The 17,171-nt window shown below is 34.2% G+C and overlaps 1 protein-coding gene across 2 annotated transcripts in view; it reads left to right on the forward strand.

Moving 5' to 3' along the window:
• LOC106460312 (potassium voltage-gated channel protein Shab-like) overlaps window positions 1-17,171 on the forward strand; it is a 159,155-nt gene that overhangs the window by 119,043 nt on the left and 22,941 nt on the right. For both annotated transcript variants that reach the window (XM_022387381.1, XM_013920007.2), the window contains 2 exons: window positions 3,327-3,882; window positions 6,042-6,894. In XM_022387381.1, the coding sequence (XP_022243089.1) occupies window positions 3,327-3,882; window positions 6,042-6,886 (1,401 nt within the window). In that variant the 3' untranslated portion in view covers window positions 6,887-6,894. The remainder of the gene's footprint in view (window positions 1-3,326; window positions 3,883-6,041; window positions 6,895-17,171) is intronic.

The following is a 17,171-nucleotide window of genomic DNA, read 5'->3' on the forward strand; positions in this document are numbered from 1 at the left end:
CTCAAATCATTTCTTAAACTTTTGGAGAAAGATTTAGTTACGAAGTCATGGCCATCACGTGACGTGAAAATTTCCTCTGGCCAACAGTAATACAAATACCTTAATTAAAAACATAGCCTACAACACTAAATCGCCCCTTATTTATACTTAATATTAAATACCTGAGTGTCAAGGCTACGAGTCATTGTAATGTCTTATTAGTTACTAGCTGGAGTACCCGTCTCCTGGACGAAAGTTGTGTAAATTCATGAGTAATGAAAGGTTATCTTAGAACATGAAAAGTTGCTTCCCCTATATATGTAATTGTAAAAAACGCCCATAACAACTGAAAAACACAAAATATGAAATTACAGTTTTGTATGTATCTCCCCATGGACTCAACAAACCTTTATGCCAAATTTGGTTAACATCCATCAACAGGGGGCCACGTAGTGGTAAAAATGCAAAAACGCCCATAAAACCCGCAAAACGCAAAATGTAAAATTGAAAACTTGTATGTATCTCTTGATAGACCCAGCAAACCTTCATGCTAAATTTTGTGAAGATCCATCAATAGGAGGCGAAATAGTGGTAAAAAATGCAAAAACATCCATAAAAATCGCAAAAGTGCAAAATTGAAAATTTGTTTGTAGCTTCCCATGGACTTAGTGAATCTCCATACAAAATTTGGTGAAAATCCATTTAAAGAGAGCGAAATAGGAGTAAAGAACGCAAAAACGTCCATAAAAAACCGCAAAATACAAAACTGAAAATTTGTATGTACCCCCCATGGACCTAATGACCCTCCATACCAATTTTGGTGAAGAGCTATCCACACCTTGCGAAATAGTTATTTGGACATACAAAAACAGACAATAGTATTATACGTATATAGATTAATCTAGCATTGTTTACTCTGACAAAAATATTGAATTTATTCTTAAAATCGGCCCTTCTTAGATTAATATTATAGGATAAGATAGCGAAAAAAAACACTTGTAAATCCAATGCTTGTTCTAATGTTTATTGTAGGCTTTTCTCATATAAATGTTACATTTTTCGGGCATTATAAGGTGAGATGACATTGTGAAATGGCTCAAATTATAGTTATTGTTAACCTTATGATAGTGAATTTTGTTGTTACCACAATAATGGTAGAGTACAATGATACTTATGGTGTAAAAACATAACATCTTTTAAAAAAAAAACTGATGATGGGAAACCCACGTTACATAATTATAGCATGTTTGGACTAGTATTATTTGAATAATCTATAATAATGAATTAATTGCATGTTGTACGTATTTTTACCTTAATTAACTAGATTTAAATCAAATAACACTATTTTTATAAGTGTTCTAAAATGTTTTTATCGATACGCATTCAAATTTATGGGAAATCTTTATATGTGGATATTTTGGCTTTTTGAATTCTACTGGGGTATGTTTCTGATAAGTGTTTTATAGTAATAAACGGATACAGTGTTAGACGTTCTACTGGGGTATGTTTCTGATAAGTGTTTTATAGTAATAAACGGATACAGTGTTAGACGTTCTACTGGGGTATGTTTCTGATAAGTGTTTTATAGTAATAAACGGATACAGTGTTAGACGTAATTTTACTTTAAAGAAATAATATTACAAATCATTAAGCACAGTTTCATCCAGAAATAAAATATATTGTTTCTCTTAAAGCTATTGATCCGACGTCACTCTTCGCTTATTTGTTTTCTACTGTTAAATTTGCAGAAGTCCCCTTTCACTTCTAAGTAAAAATTTGGATCTGGATGGACCTAATACCTAACCATCTAGATCATTCTTCTTATAATACCTTTTAAAAAAAACAACTATGCAATACAACATTTTATTTATTATATATTGTATATTAGAGAAGTAAATGTCACAATCAGTTTTGACGACAACCACACCAATTGATCCTATATTTGTGGATAGCAAGCCTCAATTTCAATCTTATCTGGCGAAAACCAGTTTCCTTATACAATCATATTCTCTTCATTGTAGTTCCTCTACAACTTTCAATTATCCTATAATACTGTAGCCCTATATAGGTAGCAAGGCTCTCCTTAGCGATTTTCTGAGCTGGGGGGAATGAGCCTCCTCCCTCACTTGAACCACTGCTTCTCAGTAGCAAATATGCGAAACCGAACAGGTTCAGAAATTCAAACAACAGGATTACCAGTCCAGTAAAGAAAAAAGTAAATAGTTTACCATATACCATATTGCACGTATCTTCAAGACCTTCCATTTTGTTTTTATCTATTTTGCGAACATCATAAAAAAGAAACCTTAGAGGGCGCCACATATAATCTGTATTTGATTATTATGCCTTTTGTTTTGACTTATTGAAATAAAATTTACAATCGGGTTGGGTAAAACCGCGGCTTAATGAAACCTAACGTAATTATTAAATTGTTATTTAAACAAAAAAATGTGAAAAGCGAAAGTACTATATATTCTACCAATTGCTTCCATACTTTTTAGAAATACTTACACATAAAATCTCTAAATTTGCAACTATTTGAGTTAATGAAACTATTCTGTTTTTATAGATAGCATTAAATCTTTTGATTTTACAGCAGAAAATAAATTTTACCTACCTGTCTAATGATAATAGTTAATTCATAATCTTTCGGTAACCGTAAAAAACAACAGTCACACTTACTTGTTACAGTAGTAATATTTAAAATAATATTGAGCAATTATTAGATACCGAAAGCTATGAGCTAGTATCTTGAAAGAATTGTCATTAAATAAATTGCACCAAAAAATACCCATTCGTCTTCTCTGAAAAGATGCACCGGAAACCTAAATTTTGTAAAATGTGTAATAAAAATCTTTCTCGTGATCTTGATTTAGAAATTCACACTCGTGTCTAATTGATTGATATGCATGTGATAATTAATATTCTACATTATATTGGAAATAAACTGTTTATTAGCAAACGTGCGCAAGAATTATCATGATGGCATTAGTGAATTTCTAGAATATAAACAGAGTGAGTCTAGATTATAAACAATGAGTTCGATTTCTTGAGTCTAATTAATGTCCAACAGAGAGGTGGGTATGTTGATAAAACTATGATGGTCGCCAGTCTATGGAAGAGGGTAAGATAATTAGCATCTTATTTTATAAAAGCAGGCAACATGTTTAGTGGTTTTGTGCATTAGTATTTTTCCTCTTCAGAACATTATATTATCCTAACTAATACAACTTGTTGTTAATATTGACCAACAATAGCAAAAAAATCTATATCAACCTTTTTTTTTTTTTTCAGTTCAGTTTGGAAAAAAATTAACCTTTTCTTGAAAAAATTAAAATATTCTCCAGGAAATTCGAGAGTTTCTCGACCAGGATTTCTGCTTCACTGGGGATCTACAGGTGAACATTGAAATGAAGACAATTAACATGTGGGATATTGGAAGCGTCGAGAGTTCTGATACTTATGCAAGCTGCAATACACACCCTTTTGCCTCTCAAGCCGACTTGTCCATCGAAGATTCTTCTCTTGCACGTAGCAATTTATATGTGAATCCCCTTGAAGACTCTTCCCAAATTGGAACTGCTCCCGTAACAAGGAGGTCACTTGAGGTTCCAGGTCAGCCTCCAGTATCCCATGCCTCTGTCGCTCTCACGCTCAGCAGTTCATCTGGGGATAGTACTAGTTACGACGAATCCTCGGGTAAGACGCTCACTGAACAGCCCCAAACAGAAACCCAAAATACCTCTTCTCTGAAAAAACCAAGATTTCTACAGGGACTGAAACCAAAGACTCGTTTTGATGAACTGGACTCGCCACAAAGAAGTTTCCAATCCTCAACGGACTCACTGATCTCATCTGGAAACCGATCAAGAGTTGGCATCAAAACCCCCTTCTCCTCCCGAGGTAAGCTGGTCACTGAAAGTATCTCCTAAAACCCCCTTCTCCTCCCGAGGTAAGCTGGTCACTGAAAGTATCTCCTAAAACCCCCTTCTCCTCCCGAGGTAAGCTGGTCACTGAAAGTATCTCCTAAAACCCCCTTCTCCTCCCGAGATAAGCTGGTCACTGAAAGTATCTTCTAAAAACCCCTTCTCCTCCCGAGATAAGCTGGTCACTGAAAGTATCTCCTAGTTTACGTTGATTTTCTACCACAAGTTAGTCCTATGTTTACAAATTATCATTCAGTATTTAAGATCATATATATTAAACAATTACCCCTTCTCTACTTGCCAGCTGGCACATTCCAGAAATTTGGAGAACTTGAAGTTGTGCTACTTGTAATGAGTTTTTTTTTTCATAATCATGAAAAGTCCTGGTTAAAAATTTTGTGATACAGCAGGTCTACAAATGAAAATCATTCCGATAATTTCTGCTTTATCAGCATATTCAAAATGTATTTTCCCATTAACTTCTGACCTAAGAAAGCTACCTACCTAGATCAGAAGTAAACATCTACTAGTACTAATATAGATAATTTAAAATACCAATATGATTAGAAGTAGCATGCCATAAAACAAAAATTTATAATGATTAGAATACATTGGTTTATCAGTTGAGTGGCATCGCTGTTAGAGATATTTTCGACAGTAATTCCAATTTTTCACGAGGTTTAAGATCCGAGTTAGTCCGAAATCCGTAGTATAAAACGATAACAAATAAAGAAAATGAATATATATTAAACCATTCAACCAATAATGTCAATAAAACTAACTTTAAAGAAAGAATGGATGTAACTTACTTACCAAACATAAAAAGGAGTTGTTTGCCTCATTCACTACCACCGACTCCACGTGCGACAATGTCTTGTGACCAATGAAAGCCATTAAACTGCTCCGACAGTGTAGCTTTATGAGTAGCTCAACATCCGAGACTCAAGCTTTATGCGTATGTAATATACATGAATATACGTTCTTTGTAGAGATTGTGGCGTAAGGCATATTCATAAACTATGATCTGACGTATAAAACGGAAATATACTTGTAAGGCTTGATGACATTAGTGTATCCAACTCTTATGTTGCCATAACCATAAAAATACTTTATGTTTTATATAATTTAGGCTAAGACTTCAAACAGGAGAATGTGTAAGATTAATTTCATCTACTCATTTTTTTTAGATTTTTCATCTACTGTTATAGTTTTTTGTTAGGTTAAATACAATTCATGAGCCAAAGTTATTCTTTACGAATTATATTTTACGTGTTGTTTTTTAAAAGTAGGCAAAGAAAATACTGAAAATAAGTCGGCTATAAATTGCAAATTTGATGTGTTGTGGGAGTTGGTTAAAAATCAAGGTTACAATTACATATTGTATACATTTACGCCTTGTCCGCAGCTCAAAATCAGGGTCTACTATGCCTGAATCATAGGAATCAAACTACCAAACTAATATAACAAAGTTTAATTCTAAAACAAAAACTAGTCAGAAAGAACGTCATTACATAATTTCGGTGCTATTACTATGTATTTTATAAATGCAAATAGAATTTCAATATGCAAAACTTTATTTGTTTAAAGTCAAGCACAAAGCTACGCAATGGGCTATGTGTGCTATGCTCACCACGATTATCGAAACCCGGTTTCTAGTGTTATAAATCCAAAGACATATCGCTGTGCCACTGGGGGGCAATATGCAAAACTAAAACATTATTAGCAAATGAACTACAATAAAATAGTAAAAAATCATAAAACATTTCTATCAAATTTAGTCACATTTCTCGGGTATAATGGATTTTTATATGCCAAGAACCCAGTATAAAATCATAATGCTTAACATAGCGAAACATGCATGAGATTTGCAATTAGTTTGGGACTTGAGAATCGTAAGGTAACTTGATTATCAGTGATTAGTTAATATATAGGAGAGCCCTCTAGTTCGAAGTTTATACATCTTTTGTTCTGCCTCTGTCTATGTCTGTCAGTTCATATCCGTTCTAGTTGTATGTTTATGGCATGCGTAATTTTAACCTTGCGGCTTTTCTTTATAATCTATTTGCTGTCATCTATGTTGCTTTTGTTTTACGAATAACACTTGTCTATTTTATTTTCCAATTTCATTTTCTTCAGCAAAGTCTTTGGGGAAAAGCTCCTTATTCGGGGATACTGATACGAATTCGGCGTCTCGACGCCTTCAATCGAGTCCAGAAATCAGTAAGAAGAAGTCCATCTTGAAAAAAGGAGACACCATTCATAAAGAAGAAATGGAAAAGCTTTTGGCTGAGCCGACGCAGAAGTTGTCTAGACAGAACTCCGACGAGTTGAATAGTGAGGGAACTCTTTCTCCAGTCCATGGTGGTCTTCTAAACAAACAACCTCTGAAAGCAATTGGTCCTAAAACGGGTACCAGACCTCACGCTCAGCCCATAAAATTTTTGGGCGTTCTTGATGACAATAGAGTATTGTCAAATAAGAATAGCCATAATCCCGGTGCAACAATTTCTCATCTCTTGAACACGACACTTTGGCCAAAACGACCTCTCGTACAAGATAATATTCACATTTCAGACAGCCAGGCTAATGTAAGTGACCTCAATAACCCCAATGTAACTGAATCTCTGGGAAGAGTGGAAAATGATCCAAAACCTTGCACCACATCTACAACAGGAATTGTTGAAGTGTACTGCAGTAACCCTTTGTGTTTATATTCGTATAACCCTATGCCGCAATCCACTTCGCCCTCTACCATTTGTATTTGTGGCCACGAGGTGGCTCCTTTAAGTTCATCTTCATCCATTATGGAAATCCAGCAAACACCAGACATGAATCACAACCGCTCTGTATTCATTCAAACAGATCTACAGGATGATTCCACATCCTTTGAATTGGATGACCTCTCATTCGAAGAAACGAAACTTTTGGAAAATGAAAGATATCAGAACCCCTCATCTAGGGAGTCTGCTGTCTTTTCATAGCTGATAAGGTAAGTTTAAACCGTCCTTTTATTGTACATAAAAATTTAAACTATATAATGTTAGTTCAAGAAACGTTTATGATATGTATTATTCGACTTAAACTCTCACATACAACACACACACATAAACGATTGTCCATAATATTTCAAACTTGTCTGAAAAACGACATTCTCTTGCATGAGTGAATCTGACTTTAACTATGTATTAACTATACCATCGTAGATTTTCTGGACAGTCAAAAAACCTTTGCAACTCCACTTTTTATAGTCGTCTCTTTCTTCACTTATGTATACATCAATATGCATTTTTGTTGTTTTTTTTCCTCCTCAATTCACTGTCACCTGACAGATACAATTTGACCATGTTCATGTATAATATCTTGCTGAAAGATTGTATATAATTTGTTTTTTGTTTTGTTTTCTGTAAAAACTGTGTTCAACTATATTCATGCAAGAAATACGCTGCGTTACCAAACAAAAACTTACAAAGTAGACAATCACTTTCGTGTCGAGTGCCTGTATTTATGACAAATCTATCTGCCGCCGTCCCTAATTTTTAGCCACTGACCAGAGGAAAGGCAGCCAGTCAGCATTACAATACCAATCAAAGTTAACGCTATGGTATTGACTGTCACTCTATTAACGCACCCGCAGCTTAACGTTCAGAGAATATTTGTAGTATTTTACGGATTCGAACGAAGTTTGCCAGTTCCAAAATCCAGAACTCTGCCACAGGTCCAACCCGCGTGTCGAATGTCTCATTTGATATATTATTATTATATTTAAACTCAGCATTTATTTTCTTTCTTATATCTTGTATCATTCAGATTTATCCTTGATCATTGTTGTTTGTTGAACGTTTTTCAAATCCTATTCTACGATCACGATGTCTGTATTGCAAGTCATTTCGAATCTCAAATAAATAGAAAAAAGCTTTGAAAATCTAATGGAATAAAACACACAATTTACAAATGTTATCATAAAACTAGTTTTGCAATGATCGTGATGTAATCTCCCTGCAAAACAAAAAGATATAAACGAAATTAAAAATACGTAATACTGATAGGTGCTCAGAATCAACCGCTGTGTCATGTTTCTCAAATGCTAATTTTCATAGAACTGAATTCCCAAAAAAGGGAGGGGGGGACAATAAATACAAATCCACTTGAAATTTCTCTAACTAAATAATAGTATGTGAGGGGGGGGGGGTAAAGCAAACGTTTTACAGCAAATTCACGAATGCCTTCTTTCGAAGTCTATACTTTGAAAGCCGATATTTGGCTTCAGTCCAACTAATGTCCTGGTATATTTTTCGTCAGAAAGATTTCCCACAATCTCACCAGAGGGAGTCTCGATTATTACTCCCTTGAGTTCGATAAGATTAATCTTTCAACAGCTGTTTTCTAGACTGTCAGTAAAAATCAATGGCTACCATAAACTTCATCAATAAATCTTTATAGATAAAAGAATTTTGAAATATTTTTATTGCTATTTCGTATTGTGTATTTTATTTTAGTGTGATTACAAATTTTCCTAAATATAACCTCAAATTTCCGTTGTCAAATAATTTGAGTATATAGTTATTTGAAAAGCAAACATATAATATCTCACATGGATGAAGCGTTAATAAGGCAAAGTATCATTAGAATATATACATATATATATATATTTCTGCTAAAGAATTTTAGTTTTTTTAGATCAATTCAAACAATGGCGAACCGATAATCCCTTCCCTTTCTTGTTGTTGTTTTATGTTTAAGAGAATGGAAGATAATAAAAGATAACAAATCTTTTATTTCGGTCAACTACGCATACACTGGCATACAGTCATGCAAATTCGTATGTTTATGATAAAAAAAAATGATTTAATTAAGAATGTAAGTTTCACTCCACCAAAAAGAAATTAGAAACAGTATATGAATGTAATCTTCCACGTTGATCCATTACATTACCCTATATATATAAAATCTCTGCATTTTTAACTTATCTTCTGGCCTCCCAGTGGCATAACGGCATGTCTCTACGGGCTTACAACGGTATCTAACCGGGTTTCGATACCCGTGGTGGGCAGCGCACAGATAGCCCATTGTGTAGCTTTGTGCTTAACTACAAACAAACAAACTTACCCTCTGTAAAGGGCACACAACTAGCTGATATACATATTACATTAACCCATTACATGATATACATGCCCATGCAACTGAAATAATAAGCGCAAAATACAGATAACACAAAGCGGCATAGTATAATTAATAAGATAAAGTGGTTCGACCACTTAAAACATTCTGTGGTAAACATTTCACATGCAGCTGTGGTATGTCACACACTAGGCTATAGCATAAAGCTTTGTTAAATAAGGGATTCGAATAATTAGAGTGCTAATTATTCAAGCCACTAATTCCGCTAAGTTGAAATCAGAATACCGTTTGATAACACTCTTTTTATCACACTTAGTGAACAGTAACAACTCAAACGCTTATAGAATTAGTGATAAACAAACTACAGTACTCTGTTCATTTAACCTTGGTTGGTGTATATTAATCAATATACTTTACGCGCAGTTCCTGTTCGTTAGCCAGGTGGTTAGGGCGCTTCGAATCCCCATCACACCAAATATGCTCGCCTTTTCAGGCGTGGGGGCGTTATAATGTGACGGTCAATCCCACTATTCGTTGGTAAAAGAGTAGCCCAAGAGTTGGCGGTGGGTGGTGATGACTAGCTGCCTTCCATCTAGTCTTACACTGCTAAATTAGATAGCTCTCGTGTAGCTTTGCGCGAAATCCATAACAACCAAACAAACAAACTTCGTTAGTTGCCTTTTCGAGGATTTTAAATTGTCCTCTATCTATAGGTTCCTAACACTTATTCTCACAAAGGCAACTAATGAGCAGTAATGCGCATAAAAGAAAATATATTGACTAATAGACGTCAAGCGAGATTGAATGTTACTAAGGTTAATGTAAAGAGATTGGCTTTTCGCTTAATAAATAAACTACTTTAGAATTAAATTCGTGATATATTGATTGTCAGCTTTGAAAATCTGAATTCACGTTAATATTATGGTAAAATAAATATTTTAATAAAATATTTCCCGAGAAATACCCAAAACTAAAGTACGTAATACAACTGGTCATTCTTAATAAAACACAATTTTCTTGGTTATCCGATGCTTTCAGTTTTGTTAACACAACAATTCTTAAGTACGTCTCGGTAAACTGTGAGTTAAACTAAGTTATCCAATTCTTTCAGTATTGTTAACACAACAATTCTTATGTACGTCTCGGTAAACTGCGAGTTAAACTAAGTTATCCAATTCTTTCAGTATTGTTAACACAACAATTCTTATGTACGTCTCGGTAAACTGCGAGTTAAACTAAGTTATCCAATTCTTTCAGTATTGTTAACACAACAATTCTTATGTACGTCTCGGTAAACTGCGAGTTAAATTAAGTTATCCAATTCTTTCAGTTTTTGTTAACACAACAATTCGTATGTACGTCTCAGTAAACTGTGAGTTAAACTAAGTTATCCAATTCTTTCAGCTCCACTCAAGGCTAAAACTTTTATATTTTGTATATATGGTGTGAGCGATTAAACTATATATATATATATAGAAGTGAATATGTGAAAAACTGAACATTCAAAGATTACAAACTTGCTTTTCTGTTTCAAAATTTTTAAGACTCCTCAATGACAACAAAGCAACTGGAAAGTTATTAATAAAACCTTAATCTTTGCTTATGATTCCGGGTATCCAAATCTTTCTGGATTATATTTATGAGACAAACTTTATATCTTTAGGACTAAATCCTTACACTTTGAACCAAAAGCATTGCAGCAATTCCCTTAAGTGATCAGAGTGGAAATGAGAATGTTTTACTAGGTTCCGAGTACTGATAACATTCTGTCACTGATAGAAAGTAGCGTCAGATGGAAGTGTGTTTCCTCATTTAATGGAGTGCCTAATAGCTGAAATCTGATAAAAGTCCTCGCTGATGCAAAAACTTATTTTGTTGGTGGGTTGGAGAAAGCGTGTTGCATAAATATTTCAAAAGAGAAGACACTGCAACTGCTGTCCAGATTACTGGATTACAGGAATATGATTTAGAGCTTACCGACTTGTTTTGCTTGAGAAAAGCTATTTGTGCAGACAGATAATATGTCATTCTGCATGATCACGTTATTGCGAAACCAATCTGGTAAATAGCCATTTCTTGCTCAAAACAAAAGCTGTTGCTTACATGTATATATATAAATATATATAATCTATTTAAATCAAACTATATAGAGTTGTAGTCATATTACTCAGGACCGCCTTTATTTATGGAATTTCTCTTTCAATATATTGCGTTGTGAATTGTGCAGTTCAAGTAATTTTCTTGGTAAGCCTCGTATCATTCAACGTTACAAGATCGTGTAAAGTACAGGGGTGCGTATACAGTTTGTTCATTCGGTTTGCAAATTACACACTTAATGTGCTAGAATTCTCAATATCATCGACCGAGTTTTAAACTCACAATCGAAACTGTAAACATCTCGATATATCAACATCTATCTTGTCGTCTCCCCCTTGAATCCCCATTTTGAACATACAAAACTGCGTTGTCACCTAGCGGATGTATTGTTTCGTTGTTGTACTTTCTCACGAACGATTTCTATACGAGTTTATCTGATTACCACACACCAGAGAAACTAATTGCAGATTTTTACTACAACAGCGCACAATGTTTTACGCACATTTAGCGACATAAAAACATATATTACGTATAAGCTAACATGGTAACAGGTGTGTTTGTCACCATTCTTTTTCTTTGAAGCGTATAAGTGGCTCTTTAACACGTCTTTGGAATATTTAACTCTTTTAGTTGGTTTTAGTTATTTGTAAGTGCGTGAAATTTTTTAATGAAATACTTCTAAAAATAGATAAAAAAAAATAAAAGCCTAAATGACAACAGTTTTTAAAACTCGACCTTAAATGACGTATTAAAATTCGATGACGAGGAACCCACTTTGAAACTAATAATGGCTGAAGATGACAAAACCTTGTCGAAACGTTGTACATTTGCTGTTATGTTAAACTTATATTAAAGTTTTTCTTCATTACCCATTCAAGCCGTCTCCAGCCATTATTAAATGACGTATGATGTCTGCTGATACATAAATGGTCATGAGGGCAACTCAAGAAATCATTTTAGACACAGCCTCAATTATTCTGGTAAACTACGTGGAATCAATTATTATACTCTATTGATGTGCCACATCGGAAGATATCACATTATCAGTCCTCTGGAAAGGTTTTTTGTTGTTGTTGTTGTTGTTATCTTCGTTGTTCGTGAAGTATTAGAGTACGACCGTAAAGGTCATCATCTTAAGACTAGATTTAAAAAATACTGAACCTTTAAAAGTTACTTGGAAGTCAATACTATTCCACTAATTTACAGAACATAGCACTGGTAATACAGCTGCTGTCACAGAGTACATAAGTTTTAAAAGATTTGTAAATTAGAACGTAAAATAGTTACAAACAACACAAAAATTCATAGATATTAAAAATCGCAATTACAGTGGTTTCATGGAATTTACAACTTTTTTCTTGTTGTTCTCCTCAACTTTCTATATAAACTTCAAATATAATATAAAATTCCATAAGGTTGGGTCCTTAGTGGCCTGGTGGTTAGCGGGCCAGTATTGTGAATCAGAATAGCCCAGGACTTGGCGGTGAGTGCTATTAATTACGTGCTCTTCTTCTAGTCTATCAGCTCAAAATTCGGGACGACTATGCATAGATAATCCTTGGGTAACTTTGTGGAGCCCCCGATGGGTCAGCGGTAAGTTTACGTACTCACAGTGCTAAAATCCAGATTCGATTCCACGCAGCGGACAGAACAGAAATAGCCCATTGTGTATCTTTGCGCTGAAATAACAATAACAGCTCTGTGGGAAAATTATAAATAGAACAAAACCAACAATTCCCTGAGATGATTTGTGTTGCTTTGTTTAAAGCCTCAGTTCATAATAAATGGTCAAACAAATCTTTAATTGCCTTTAAAATATAGTTATAAACAAAATGCAAAAAACTCGATAATATCTAATGTTAAATACCTTATTATCCAGCTGCATGTAATATTATTACAGTCTTGATATCTTTTTCTTCTTTTTTTGCCATATCAGTCCCTCAATTTCAATTTTCGTGTATGAATTTTTGTCTCGTCCCTTAGATATTAAGTTTGCTAGTATCATTACCATGCCAAATAATGACGACAGCATCGTAAATAGTTTCAATTGTTAACATATTATGAATTTTGGAATTTTCACGTTGTTTTTAAACGTGATTTTGTTCTTGCCTTGGCATAGTACTTTCAGTCTTAGGAATACCATAAGCAACACATGGGCTAAACTTCCAGATAAGGGATCCAAATGTTTAAAACTACTCTAGTTTAGGATTGCTAAACAAAGCCACACAACGGGCTATCTGTGCTCTGCCCACCACGGGTATCGATACCTAGTTTCTAGCGTTGTAAGTCCGCAGACATACCGCTGTGCCATTAGGGGGCTTAGGATTGGTGACCAGAAGGAGAAAAACCAGTAAGCAGTATCTGTTGCCTACATGTCTACTCTTAACAGAATAGCGGGGATAACTGTCACTTTTATAACGTCCATAGAGCTAAATGTGCTGACTGAGTTCAGCAAAACATCGCAGTTCGAACCTTGGACTTTCTGATCCGCATCCTGGTCCTTCTGTTCTTGTTTCATCTTTACATTACCCCGTCACTTGTGTAATAAATATAACTGTGTTTTTGTACATTTATTTCAAACCAAATTTACGTTATTTGAACAATGAATAGGCAAAACAACTGTCCTCCGTACACCGAGCAGCTTGTTTTCGTTACGTATGACACGTTACTGTGCTATACGAAAACGCCATTAAATTATATAAGCGTTTGCACATGTTGTTGTTGTTTTATTATAATGATATTTCAGTCGATAAAAGTGAAAATTTGTTTGTTTGTTTGTTTTAGAGCAAAGTCATAATGGTCTTTATTCACTATGGGGAGTGGAACCCAGAATTTTACCGTTGTAAGTCCCTCGACTTACCACTGTTCCACAGGAGCGGTGTATAAAAAATAATACTAATTTAAAACGTAGGTCTTGAGGCATCAAAGAAATTCGATTCTGAGTCAACTGCCTATTAGATAGATATGCAGTCTTTAAGTGTTATTAATATTATCTTTTATTTCCCCACATTACCGCAACTGTAATATTCATGTCCAAAATATTGTTTATTTGTGTGACAACTTTTTATGTAAGCTTACTCTAGTTGGTATAAAATATTTTGACATTGTGGAAAAAATTTAGTCGGGCATTATAAACATACAAGTATGAGAGAGAAGCACTTACTTTAATTGTATACAAACATTTATATCGTAAAAGCCCTTTGTAACCCTTCTCTTACCTTCAGGCTACTGACTTGCTTTTAAACTGTTTATTACTATAGCATCATATTGGGTAAGTTTAGTTTTTGGCTGTTATAACCTTCAGTGTATAGAAATGACAACAAAAATTGGGTGACGTCACAAGGGGAACACAAAAGTCATTAGTCAGACTGACTGCAATATTAACGGTACATATTATAATTCGTCTGTTATTAGAGATAACGTAGCCAACAAAATCATGGATGGACCCCTCACGCAATTTGGTAGATAACTAATTAACAGGCCTTATGGACCCCCAGCGGTTATTCTAGGATTAAAAATTATTAAATCATCAGGGAATGTATTTACTGGTACTGTTTATTTTAAGATATCAATGATTACATTTGGGATACCCAGCTTTAATCATGCTTTGGAAAAAAATCATTTCCTAAATTATATCTACCATTACCAGTATAATATCAATATGATAACACCTGAAGCACCTGTAGCGATGTATTCATTTAAGGATCCCAGGCGACTTTCAAACATGTTTAAAGATAAAGTAATTACATTTTATTGAAGAACAACATATTATTTGTAGAGGTTCAACATCCAACAGAACTACTTGCTAAATTTTTAATTTATTCTTTTCCCAAATATTAAAGCAGGTAATTTATCTCAGATATTCATGATTTCACTTAGGGTCACTTCAATTTAATATTCACATTGAGGTAATTTACACGAGATCCTAGAGAAGCATCACTTGTTAATTTGAACATTAAACCTTCATAATATTTTAATGTTCAACCACAAAGTTGTATTGATAATTACTTTGAATTCTGACTGATTTTAAATCTTTTAATTATAACGAATGCTTATTCACTTTTCTAACCTTAGCTAGAACTTTCTTTTGGAGTTTCTAGAACATTCTGGATTTATGTTATTATTAGCACTTATTAATCAAAGTTTACGTGAATCATGATACTTCACCAACGACAACAACACTCATTATATCAAGCTTGAAACCTTTAGCATATAAATAATTAGAAACAAAGTCTTATGATAGAAAATAACACGATATGTTTCGAAAGTTTTCATAAAGCCTCATTTTTAAAATAACAACAACGTCTTACTGCACAACTCTCAAATCTATAAAAGGAAGGGGGTAACAGTACTATATGAGAACGGTGACGAGTAGTTTCGTCATATTTCAATGTATCAGGTAAAATAAGTAAAATCAATGTATTTCTATACATATGAGTAAAATAAATATTAATGGATGCGAAGTTTACCTCGTAGTTTATAGTTAGTAGTAAATTATATCTTTGGCCTACAATACTGTATGAGAAAATAATTTGCCTGAAACATTTCATGAGAAATGGCTGTTCGTAGAAATGACCCTTGTTAACGATAGAGTATAATAACTCTCGCTAATAGAAACACATTAACAAAGTTCATACCATGTCCAGCTGAGAACTGAAACTCCGAACAATTCCAGCTCTCATCACGGTGACAAACTTTATCACCAACATAGCTGAGCTGATTTTAGTTGCTAGAGCCTATATGAAAATGTAAGTGTTAAAATGTACGTAAAAGTAGAAGATAGTAATGCGTAGTGCCACTCACATACAGTCATTATAAAGTGAATTGTTGTTTTCTAAAGTCTATAACTCGAAATTAATTCTCAGAAAGTACAGGGTTATCATAGTGTTAGTTATAGCCTTATGGTGATTATCGTTTCAGTATAAGCATCAGTTTCTTTGTTTGATGTTAAGCACAAAGCTATACAATGGGTTATCTGTGCTCTGCCCACCACGGGTATCGAAACCCGGTTTCTTGCGTTGTAAATCCGCAGACATACTGCTGTGCCAATGGGGGGGGGGCATAGGCGTCAGAAAAGTTCAGCTAGCTTTACAATAGTCCTTTTTTACGTTATTTTTTGGGTATCTTACAGGGAATCAGAAATACTAAAGATAAATGTCAGGTTTCAGCACATAACGGTAAATTAGGGAGAAATAACGAACGGAGACGGAGAAATTCGTGAATCACTCCAAATTTACGTCTCCGTGCTTTTTTGAAGGTTTAGCAAGTCTTGCAAGAAAACATTTTAAACTATGCATATTTGAACACAAAGAAGGAGTTAAATTAGTACAGGCCTATTTAAAAGTCTTTGGGCCCTCTCTCTCTTTTTTCTGTATTACTAAGTCTCATTATTTGAGCTCTTAGGATCGAATTACAGCAGTTAACATACCTCATTAAGCCCAATTTTGTTCCACGGGGCTTATAAATTATGTCCACAATGCTGAAACGTAGAAATCCGGATGTGCCAGAAGCGTCAGCAAACTAAAGTTATGCTGCATGGGCATGATAACATTTACAGGTAATGTTATGCTTCATTACTATAGTCTGAGCTTTCGAGAAAATTGAAATAAAATCACAAAAACAGAGGGACATCTGTGTTTCAAGTCCTTCTTCTACCGTAATGTGACTTATGGTAAGTGAATACAAATTTACCCTAGAAATGATGAACAATTTGTTCGTATATTGGTTCGTTTTAGCATTGACACTGAACTGAGAATGTACATATTCTAAAATGTATAGTTTACAGTATTATAGGATTCCTTCACAGTTGTTGTGTCAAGTACAATCCTGTCGGATGATTTAATCTAAACGTAGATACTAACGCGAAACTGCTGTGACTAAGAACGTAAAATGTTACATCATAAAGGCGAAGAAGAATTTACAAGACAGAAACGTGAAAGTAGTCCAATTCTTCCTTCCTCTCAAGTGTCTTTTGAGTGTAATTCAATAAGTCAAAAAAATGTGTTACTTGCTTCACACATTGAACTCAGATGATTCAGTTGCTTATTTGTT

This window comes from Limulus polyphemus, unplaced genomic scaffold (genome assembly GCF_000517525.1).
Source record: "Limulus polyphemus unplaced genomic scaffold, Limulus_polyphemus-2.1.2 Scaffold33, whole genome shotgun sequence".
NCBI lineage: Eukaryota > Metazoa > Arthropoda > Merostomata > Xiphosura > Limulidae > Limulus > Limulus polyphemus.